This window comes from Calliphora vicina, chromosome 1, assembly GCF_958450345.1.
Source record: "Calliphora vicina chromosome 1, idCalVici1.1, whole genome shotgun sequence".
Taxonomy (NCBI): Eukaryota; Metazoa; Arthropoda; class Insecta; order Diptera; family Calliphoridae; genus Calliphora; species Calliphora vicina.
In genome coordinates, this window is record NC_088780.1 from 108,449,514 (window position 1) to 108,461,974 (window position 12,461).

The following is a 12,461-nucleotide window of genomic DNA, read 5'->3' on the forward strand; positions in this document are numbered from 1 at the left end:
GATGGAAATCGATTACGAAACGATTTTAAAATGTAAAATTATGTATTTATTATTTACGTTGCATTTATTGTTTGAATTTTCTTAAATTGTTTTAAATTATTGTATATTTATCACCTGGGCTATATTTTTCACGAAAATAATAAGTCATTCTCACACGTTTTCAAATCGATCGTTCTAATTGCGATCGATTTCATCACATTGTACAAATGGTTAATGAAAACGAATTTTAGATAATTCTTAAAGAAATTGAATTTTATTGAAATCAATAATAAACACAAAAAGTTTTTGAAACTTGTTTGCGTATCTCTTCTTCAAATAAATTATTTATGTAAACTTTGTCCTTAGCCATGTTTGTTGAAATATTCCTTTGATTCTTGGACATCGGGTTTGATTGTATCGGGATTCGATTCAGGATTCCAATTTGCGGGGCAAACTTCACCGTGCTTTTCAACAAATTGGAATGCCTTAATTAAACGTAAAACTTCATCAACGGAACGGCCAACTGGCAAGTCATTAATAGAATATTGACGCAACACACCATTGGGATCAATAATGAAAGTACCACGCAATGAAATGCCTTCGTTTTCCAACAGAACGCCGTAGTCGGAACTGATTTTCTTGGTAATATCGGAGAGAAGAGGATACTTCAAGCCGCCCAAACCGCCATTCTTGCGTTCAGCATTTGACCAGACCAAATGGGAGAAGTGTGAATCTACGGAGACACCGACAACCTCAGCATCAATGTCTTTGAACTCTTTTATGCGATCGCTAAATGCAATGATTTCTGTGGGACACACAAAAGTGCTAAAATAGAAAGTTTTACAAAAATCAGATAATTTCCTTTAAGCTTATCAACCAAAACTTACAAATCCAAGGGATAGAAGAACAATACCAAATATTTGCCAGCAAAATCGGATAGTTTTAATTCTTGAAAATCGTTGCCAACCACAGCAATGCCTTGAAAATCAGGTGCCGGTTGTTGAACTTTAGCGGCCAACAAAGGGGCAGCTATAAATAAATTTCAAATGTTATTTCATGTCACTCCCATAACTTCAGCTCATATACTCACATTGATGCAACAGACGTTTGTATGTGTTGTTGTTATTTTGTTTCAAAATCTGTTTACCCACTTGGGGAAGCTAGAAGAAATTGTATTAGAAATTTGTAAGGAAAATTTACTTGATAATTACGTAATTGTAATTTTATACACTGAATATATTGACAAAGGGGTTTTTCAATAATATTCAAGTGTAATTTGCACTCAAATATTTACACATTACTTACAGCTCTAATGAAATTCCTGGCCAAAAACGACATAGTTATCCAGTCTAGTGAATGTGAGAACTTATTTTAACCGATTTATTGATAGAAATACTTTATCAATAAGTTGATTGTCCGACCCGGCGTTTTTTTTGCTCAATGTAAAAAAACAAAAAAAAAAAATTTAGACAACAACAATAAATACAATATGATAAGCAGTGTTGTCTACTTTATCGTTAAAAAAATCACCATCATATAGAAAAACATTTCATTGCAAAGTTTGTTTCCGTACCGCTAATAGGGGGTCACACGGCAAGTATTCCATATGTATTGGGGCATGTATTCGATACATATGGAATTCCATGTGTATGTTAAAATTCACGTTATTCATACCATTCATAATTTCCACGTTCACACGTACATACGTAATTGTATGTGACATAACCTCTATTAGTTTATATGTTTGTTGTTTTTTAACAATATATTTATTTAAAACATTTTTAAATCACAATAAATATATTTAATGCAATGAAACTTATTTTGTTATGATTTTTCTTTACTCTTTTTTGTTTTGTGTTCTTTATTTTGCACTCACACAGTGTTGTATTTCAAAATACAACACTGTTATACACACGAAAATAGAGCATGCTCTAATTGCCAAAAATTTCACAAGTAATACACATGTATTTTACCCCCTGTCTATACTTGACAATTGTTTATCATAAAAATAAATGACATTTGTTGTCAAGACAAAGTTGTCTTAGCAAAAGCACTAACAATTTTGTCATAACGAAGCAATAATACTAATAAATGGAGACTATACCTGATAATTTTTTATCTTGACAACCATTTTGACGTTTATGATGATAAAAATTTGTCAAGTATAGACAGAGGGTTACATACACAAAGTTTCATATGGGTCAGAAGGTATGTATGTGTATGTTTACATGTGGAAATATCACAATACATGGCACAAAACACAAGCAATACATGCCGTCTGACCCACCTTTAACTACCATCACAACAGATAAAAATAATATTGTATAATTTTTGGTATTACATTGCATTCACAATAAAATCTGGTGTTATCCGATTTGACTATCGATTTGATAGTGAAAACGATATCATAATTTTCTGGAAAAACGATATTATAAGGAAATACTATCGTCCGTAATACTATAGTTTATGATACGAGAACGATATCATATATAGGCATTTCCTGCGGTTAAAAAAAAACTTTTCCTAAATTTTTGTTTGCGATTCCATAGCATTTAGGTAGCTGGATTCCATGGACTTTAAGTTTTCATAATGATAGTTATAAACATGTGGTAACGAACGTACGCGAAATAGAAGTGAACTTTAGCTGACAGTAGTGAAATGTAAAAATCTGCGAAATGGAACGGAATATTTAAAAGCAATTCATTTATTTTAAAAGTGTATTAATGTAGGTCTCTGTCCGGTACTTACACAATAAAATAACTCTATTGATTTTTGTTTAATTGGCCTTAAGTACCGGTATCGAACGTACGGGTCGCGAACGTTCGATTTTTCCATATTTTTTTTTTATCGGTCAAGCCCGACCATATAATATCCTACACTAAGTAACATTTCTCTTTTAAAAATTCAATAATTTATATTCGTGAGTAATTTTCGAAGTGGGCCTTATATGGAAGCTAATACCAATTATTGACCGATCACCATGAAATTAAGTCATAGTTTATGTCTATGTGAAAGTTATTTATGTTGAATTTTATGTGTATACCAACATTTTTATGAGATTTATGAACGTTAAAGTGATTTACGGAAGCGGGCCTTATATGGGAGCAATGACTAATTATGGACCGATCATGATAAAATTAGGTGACATGAATTCGGTATATATAAAACTTATTTGGAACAATATTTGTGTACAGTGTTGCCAGACAAAGTTTATCTTATGTCCCCAATCTGAAAGTCGATGTCCCCAAAAAATCCCCATTTCAAAATTGAAATCCCCAATTTTGTCACCATAAAAAAAATTAAATTATATTGTTAATACTAAATTTTACTATGTTGAGTTTAACAAACTAAAGTTGCAATCTGGCATAATAACATACGACAAGCATTTTTACATCTATTTACCTCATTGTCAGTTTTCAAAATGTTGATTCATCGATTTTGGAACAAGTTGTTTGGAAGATGTCATTTTACTTTGAAACCTGCCAAAGAATTCTTGATGTTTATCCGATTTTTGTATGAATTAGTTTTTATAACTCATTGAGAAATCAAGAGCTTTATAATATTCGATTTTTTATTCCAGAAAAAGAAAGTATATTTTGTAAAAAATGGACAAAATAAGCCATAATTTCACCGCATCGGAAGTGGAATCCATTTAAATATAATTTAAAAAAAGCATTGAAAAACTCATTGTCGTATTAAAATAGAACTTAAAGATAACACTCTGCTGCAAAATAAAACTTTTTGTCAGAACTTGAAAAGCGACCCAATGGTGGTTGTAGACCTAGGTGAGGGAATACTAAAACCGTTTTCAAAGATTTTGAAACTTCCTCAAAATTTTGAGTTATTTTGAAAAAAACTGTTTTAAGTAGTACTTAGTACCTCTAACTCACACATTTTGCATATTTTTTTCGTCGTTTTTCAAATTCAACAAAGTTATTTTAATTTTTTTCTATGAAAACCTATTTTTTTACACAGTGTTTTAAAGACAATAGAATATATAGAAATAAACATTACTTGTCGAAATCGGTTTATATTTGCAAAAGTTATTAAACTTTTTTCGAAAAAAGTTCCAAAGAAGGGTATATTGAGTTAGAGCTGATGTTTGCAACGTGCAAAAATATTGTCCCAATACCCACCTTAAAGTATACCAATATGTTCTGGATCACTTTCTGAGTCGATTTTGCGATGTCCGTCCGTCCATGTAAACCTTGTAATCAAACTACAGGTCGTAATTTCAAAGATAATTTGGTACAAGCTCTTGTATTGCCCCAAGGACGAAGCCTATTGAATTTGATTAGAATGGGTACATCATTTCTCATAGCCCCCATACGATTGCCCTATCTGAAAATAGTTAAGCTGTCATAAATATCTTAGTTATATAGATATAAAAAACAAATTCAGCAAAAATAAATTTTATATATGCCGAACCTGCCTCACCAAATTTACCATATAATGCCCACTTCCGAAAATCATTTTAATGAGTATAGATTTCTTAAAAATATTTCAAACTCAAATAAAATTCAACACAAATAGTTTTCATATACATACATATACAGAAGACATGTTAAGAACTAAATTTTCTTTATACATTGCAATAAAAATGTATATCAATGCATTGGTATAAGCTTTCATATCAAAATAAGTATTGAAATGCTATTAAAATCAAATTTTGTTTTTTTTTAGATATTCTTAACAAAAACAATACTTATAACTTACAAATGTATCAAAAGATGCACGGTATTTTAAAACGTAATCAGTTTTCTTTCCAAACCCGTTGAAAAATATAAAGTCGGACAAAAACTGACTAAAGCTGGCCCACACGGAATGATTTGTTCGCCTGATTTGTGATTGAAAATTTTCAATTACTTGTGATTTTTATCGCGCACATCCCCATTAACAAGTAACAAGATGTCGAACACGACCAAATCATAATCACAAATCAACCGTGTGTGGCCAGCTTAAGTTACAGGTCGACGATAAGTTGAAGAACATCATTGAAAACTTTTTTTTTTGAATAAATTCTGAATTTGAGGATGTTTTTGAAATTTTTTGACATTTTTTTCACTTTCGCACAGTGTAATTAACATTTAAATACGAAGTCAAAAATTGGCTCCTAGAGAATGATTCAGCTTTCTGTGTTTAGCAAGAATTTAAAACAATTTAATATCTGTGAACTTTTGATGAAATCCTTTTTTAATTTTTTTATTATCAAAATAGTGTCCTGGAAACGAAAAATCTAAAATTTTTGTGTTTTTCATCAAATTCTGAAGAAATGAAAGAAATAAAATATGATTATTTAAACAAAATATAAAACCAAATAGATTAGAAATTGAAATGTTTGTCAATAAATAGCTCTTCTGCTTTATTACTAGGCCAAGTACTCTACATTGTGAATACCGCTAATGTCTAAAAATGTAAAATCCCCAAAAATGGATGTAAATCCCCAAATTTTGTTAAAATCCCCAAATCCCTCCCCACGAAATTCTGTCCCCAAAAAAATCTTGAAATCCCCAAATTGGGGACAAATCCCCACATCTGGCTACACTGTTTGTGTAGATACCTACACTGATGGACAAAATTCACCGCCATTTCCCCTTTAGGAAGTAAAAAGGACAGCCACGCTACGTTTTTGTAAACTAGGTTAAATTAAAATAACTTGTTTTAACTAAAGTAAACTAGGTTAAATTAAAATAACTTGTTTTAACTAAAGTATAATTAAAATAAATTATTGTTTTTGTTGAAAAAATATAATTTTGTGCTTCAATTATATTTATAACGTGGTAGTCCTTTAACCCTTTCATGCCCTAATTAAAATAGGCTTGGCTAAAATTTTTTTGAGTAGACATATAAGATAGAGTTGACCTCAATATCAACTGATAAAAATTTCAATGTCCTAGGAGACCTGGTTCAAGAGCTACAGGATGTTGCGTATATGCAACATTGGGCAATGGTGTTATAAATTTAAATACAAGTATAGTTTTGTTCAAATGCCTAAAACTGCCCCTAGTTCCCCATTCCGGCCAATTATTATAACCATCAAATAGTATGGATTTTGCAGGCTCTGCAACATATGGTCTTTTATAGGGGTTTGATTCAGAACCCGTAGAAGGAGCTGGTGATGATGGAGCTGGTTATGACGGAGTCGATGGAGAAGGTGCTGAAGTTTCTGAAACCATTATCAAAAGGAGAGATAATGAACGACCTCTCTTGATTGCGACAACTGTAGTTTTAATTGCGTTCAAAAGCTCGGTAGAAACATCCAATTGGAATTTTATGAACGGCATAGCTTCAAATCGCCGTCTGTATGTGTGATGTCTCTGCGGTAAAAATACGCAACACTACATTTACAAAATTATTACAGACAAACTAAATAATATTTCCAAGCCAGGTTTTTTTTAAATTACTCTCTTAACTTTTGTTATTTAGTTGTTGAATTTGGTTTTTGGATGAATTAATTATTTAATGTTTTTTAACACTTCTTAAAACAACGTTTTTTTTGCAAAATGAACTTGTCAACTTCGCTCTCGGGAGAATAGCTACTAACTGAATACGTGCACAGCTGACTACCAACCAATTAGATGTAAGCTTAAACAACACTTGAGGCTATATTTTTGCGAAAGGTTAAAAAAAAAATATTTAAAATAGCGGTACTTAGCGGTATGCTCATAAACACAATGTTGAATATACGCAACATTGGGCATGAGAGGGTTAAACATTCTAAAGGGAAATGGCGGTGACTTTTGTCCATCTGTGTACATAAATTAAACATTTATGAACGATAAAGACCAATTTCGGGAAGACATTTGTATGGGGGCTAGGTGAAATTATGGACCGCTTTCAGCCAGTTTCCATAGGTTTCGTTCTTGGGTCGAAAAAATTATATGTACCATATTATATCGAAATAAGTTCAACAAAACAGTTCACTTGTTTAAACTTACATATTTTTTTTGTAAATTTTGTTTATAATTTAATTCCGGTTGAAATTACCGTTACTGAAATAATCCAAATTAGCGTTACGTTTTAACCGTTTTGAATCAGCAGTCAAAATTGTTTCTTTTGATGCCCTAATACGAGATTAGAAGTACATTTCTTGTTTACAATATAGTATTAAAAATATTTAATTTTGTTGGTTGATATATATGTATGTATGTAAGTATATGCATTTTATGTTTGCATTATTTGTAAATATTTATAAATACATACCCGATACATTGCAAAGAAGTTTTTTAATTGTTTTAAACAATTTTTGAATACCAACAGTAATTCAAAAAATCATTTGTATTATATTTGTTTAGACTATGAAATTCTATTGTGATTAGATTTGGTACTTCATGAACGAACTAGTTCAATTGGACGATTAACTTGATTGAGCTAAATGAACTAGTTCAAATCTTTTCGCTAACCTAGTTAAATTGTTAAACTATGAACTAACATGATTCAAAAGTTCGCACTGAAAATGTATATAAACATTCAAACATACAGTGACCGCAAAAGTCTACGTACGACCATTATTTTCATAACTCGCAGACTTGAAAACCATAATAAGTAAAAGTAATGATGCAGTTTTATTTCAAATGCATTTTTAGTAATATAACAAAATTTATAAAATTAAATTAAAAAAAATTTATAATTAATTTAAACTATTATTCACAAACAATTTAAAAAATATGTTGACAAAAGTCTACATACGATCTGTACACTAAATAAAAATTTTTCAGCGAATACAAATTTTCATTAAATTCAATATTTCGTTGGGCCACCACGGGCATCTACAAGCGTCTGGGCATCGAAGCAACTACATTTTCCAGTTCTGCGGCCGTTATATTTTGCCATTCTTCTGGAAGCTTCTCCTTTAACATTGGTGCACAAGTAATAAGATGTTTAACATTTAAGTCCGGACTTTGAGGTGGTGTGTACAATTCTCGTGCGGCATGGTAGAGTAGCCAATCTTTGCCAATTTGAGACGTACGTTCAACCGATGCTCTCAAATTTTGTTCCAAAATGGATTTTTACTGATAACGATCCATATTACCCTCAATAAACACTAACTTTCCCACTCCAGAAGCAGCGAAAGTACCCCAAGCCATCACACTGCCACCACCATGCTTAACTGTAGCGAGTAAATTTTTCGGATCCATTGCTCTATTTGTTTTGCGCCATACTTTAACTCTCCCATCACTTCCAAATATGTTATACTTCAACTCATCAGTGAACAAAACTCGCTTCCAGAATTTTCAAAGTGCTTTTGGGCGAATTCCAAACGAAGTTTGCGATCCGTTCGGTAATTTACGAGGAGTTCTGCTTTAATTACCATTATTATTTAAAGTTCTTTGAATTGTTCGTGGATGAACAATAACTTCTGATCTTGTTGCGAGTTCTTCGACCAATTTTGTGGTATTTACTTTTGGGTTTTTGTTGACTTCTTTTAAAATGAAGATTACATCTCTACGATGTAGTTTCTTTGGGCGACCACTTCGCAGCTTTTTTTAACTGTACCAGTGTTTTCAAAGTTACTGAATATTGTTTGAACAGTAGACTTAATAAATTGCATGCTTATCAGTTAGTATTCAAAAAAAACCAGGACATGCTGTGGTCGTATGTAGACTTTTGTCAATGTTTTTTTTTTATTATTTTTATGAATAATATTGCAATTTTACATTACAACTAAATTTTTTTTGGTGCATAGCTATAAAAATAGATTTCAAACAAAACTGCATTATTTTTTTATTTACCGGGTTTTCTCTCATAAAGTGGCAAAAATTGTGGTCGTACGTAGACTTATGTCGACCACTGTATTTCACTAATTTTTTCTGACGTAAACGAAAGCAATTAGAAATACATATTTAATTCCAGTTATTTTATATTTTAAAATGAGTTATTTTTTAATTTATAAACCATTAAGTTACATGTCATTCCAAATTTGAAACATAATGAATTCTTTATTTCCCGCACACCAAACATCAAGAATTAATAATCAGCAGGGAAACCCGAAATATGCTCTAAAAAAAGCGTTTTAAGCGCTTTAAATATGCAGTAAAAACTTTAAAATATGCTCTTAAAATTTAAAAATATGCTCTTAAAAAACAAACTTTTACATAATTGTTAACCAAAGAGTATACTTTTATTTAAAAAAATCAATGCAATTCATTTCTAAAAAGGTAAAGTAACATAAAATAAACAAAAATAACAAGAACTAAAAAGTATATCAAAAAATAAATACAACATAAAAACAATAGGAACTTAAGTTATGAAAAGTCCTCGAGAGGTATTTTTTGATGATATTTTATATAAATATAAAGTCACTTCTTCAATTAAGATTATTATTGTAATTACAAAATGTTGACTTAAATTTTCAAATAAAAATCGTTGTCTATTGGATCTGAAAACATTTTTATCATAGAAAATATTCTTTCGACATCAATTGATGTTATGGAGCGAATTTAAAAGATAATATTTCTTTAACACTTAGAACGGTTGAGTTTGAATTAGAACTAATATTTGATATTTAGATGGCGCTATTATTAAAATAGTGCTCATTTTATATTAAAACAAATATATTTTTCAATTTTGAATTTTAAACAAAGGAAGTAAAAACCTGTAACACAACAGCGAAAATAAGTAAGACAAAATTTGTTTTTGATAAAGTCAAAATATGCTATTAAACAGTAAAATATGCTCTAAAACGCAAAAATATGACATAAATATGCTCCTAAAACAAATATATGCAAAAATATGCATTTAAGGGCAAAATATGCACTAACAAATCGATGCCAAAATTCTTAAATAGTTCTGAAACGTGTAAATATCTTATCCATGTGCCCATTAGACTCACCAGAAAAAACATGCATTTGCATATTTTGGTTTCCCTGATAATCAGTATGAAAAATGCTATTAATGGTGAAAAAATTAGAAAAATATATTCTGTGTTAGAAAGTTCAATTGAAGCTAAATTCATAATAACTTTTGAGGATTTTGTTTTTACACTGCAGCCTCATGATCAAGTTGTTCTTGATAGTCTCATGGCGTAATGATTATAAGGTATATAAGGGCAACAAATACAACAATACAAAAACAAATAACTTTTATAGTACTAAAAACAATGCTTAATGTATACAAATTACAGCAAAATAAAGCAAAAATGTTGACAAGATGAAAGTTGTAAACAAACTCGAGCAAAAAATAATCAGCTGTTTGATTAATGTCACCTTGTATATCATTACACCATGGACAGTCTTTTACATATTGTCACCTAAAATGCAAAATAATGTAACATAATTTCAAAAAATTTTTAAAATGATTGGCATAAAACCATTAAAAAATTAAAAGTATGAATGAATTATTGAAGATTTGGATCCCGAAGATATCTGGGGTCTTCAGAAAATTGATTTCAACAGACAGACGGACATGGCTTAATCGACTACGCTATCTATAAGGATCCAGAATATATATACCCTTCTAACGAAGGTGAAGGGTACAACAAAAAATTTTAAACGAATGAATAACATTTTTCAGTTTAGAATAAAAAACAATGGGCCGATCTTCATAATAATAGGAACCGCGATTGGAGTGTCAAACGGATTACAATATTATTATGAGATTTATGCGTATTTAAGTGGACATAATATGGAGGCTGTGATCAATTATTTTTTTTAATTTTAGCATACATATTAATTATCTGTGTAAAATTATGATTGGAAATCAAAGTTTTTAAGATATTTATTTATGTGGGTGTTTTTCAAAAGTGGACCTTACATTGGAGCTATTACCTAGTATAGGCGAATCTTTTTACAAATTGGTAAGGCGTATATTATTATATAGTATATGAGGATTATTTATTTTAGGAAGTAGACTTTATATAAAAAAATAATCCATATTAGGATTATTTATGTCGATAACCTGATAAAGATTTATGTGTACTTATGTTATTTTAGGAAGTGGAATTTATATGGGAGCTATGGTCAAATATGGACCGATCCAAACAAAATATCGTTATTTATTTCATTTTATATGGAACCTAATTCTATTGAATTTGGTATGGATACTGCTATTCTGTAGACATTTATATACAATAGAGCCATATTCATGGAAGGAATTTGTATGTGAGCTGGGAGAAATCATGGACCGATTCTTACCATTTTCAATACAGTTTACCTTTAATCATAGGAATAAAGTGTGCATAATTTCATGGTATTAGCTACAAAATATTAAAACTTTGGAGGTTGTTTTTTCTTTTTTTGGTTTCTGCTTGACCAATTTTTACCATTTTCAATATCAAAAATTTCTTATGCGCAAATATGGCACATGTATTTTTTTCGACTTAATAACGAAGCCTATTGAAACTGGCTGAAATCAGTCAATTATATCACCTAGCACCAGACAAATGTCCCCCCTAAATGGGAATTTGTGGGTCATAGCTCCCAATGATCACTTTAACGAGCATAAATCTCTTAAAAATTTTGGAACCCAAATTCATATACATAGAAATAAATCATACGGCCTAATCTCATGGCGATCGGTCCATAATTGCTCATAGCTCTTATATAAAGCCCACTTCCGAAAATAAATTATTGAAATTTAAAAAAAAAAATATTGACCGACCAACTTTTTTACTTGTTTTATTTTATGCATAAATAAAAGTAGAATAGAAAGATTACAAAATAACGAACGTTTTTCATAGGTTGTGGTTTTGCCCGCAAAATCATATAAATTCAAACGCATTATATTAATGCTTTTCCACCCAAGAACATGTTAATATACATTAAACATTTTCCCATACTCACTTATTGACATTAATTACAAAATTAGTTAATTTGCTTATTTCTCCCTAAACAGACACTTTTGTTAGAATTTTTTTTGAGGATATTTTGAAAATAACCGTCATTTTCTCGAACTCAACGATTGCAGCATAAACGCGTTGGTAAATGTTTCAACTCACTTACATAAGAGTAGTATTTACATACATATTTTTGTAACTATGTATTAGTAAATAGAGCCAGAGTCTTAAAAGAATTAAATTGGTAAACATACACAATTTTAAAAAGTTTTAAGTATGTTACTAGAATTTTAAATTTATAAATATTTATTGGTTAAATTACGATTACCGCTAAGCTGCAATTGGCGGTACCACTATAATACCTTTACCGATATAATCATAAATACCGTTACCTAGACTAGACGACAGTGTTCACAGTTTTTGTGCTTGTTTAAAAATATCTTCTAAATACCGTTACCGATATTCTATAAACAACACTACACAACAGCCAAAACATATCTATATACTACTACAAAGTGTTACTACTACGTTGGGGATGGTCTTCAGATGGTTTATGGGAAGTTTGCACGAAAGCGGCCCAGTGGTTCTGGGGATATGGCATTTAGATTTTCCTGTATATTCCCATACAAATATCAACAAAATAGCCTCCATTTTCCATATTATGATTTTTAATTGTCACTTGAAAAGTTATCAAACCATGTATCGTGTA

General features: G+C 30.4%; 1 protein-coding gene across 1 annotated transcript; it reads right to left on the reverse strand.

Moving 5' to 3' along the window:
- Positions 1 to 224: 224 nt before the first annotated feature.
- Prx3 (Peroxiredoxin 3) lies at positions 225 to 1,391 on the reverse strand. Its single transcript, XM_065505631.1, has 4 exons — positions 1,285 to 1,391; positions 1,070 to 1,139; positions 867 to 1,008; positions 225 to 804 (listed from the first exon to the last, which is right to left on the reverse strand). Exons 1-4 carry the CDS (start codon positions 1,315 to 1,317, stop codon positions 342 to 344), a joined length of 708 nt encoding a protein of 235 aa, XP_065361703.1. The 5' UTR covers positions 1,318 to 1,391; the 3' UTR covers positions 225 to 341.
- Between the last annotated feature and the right edge of the window lie 11,070 nt (positions 1,392 to 12,461).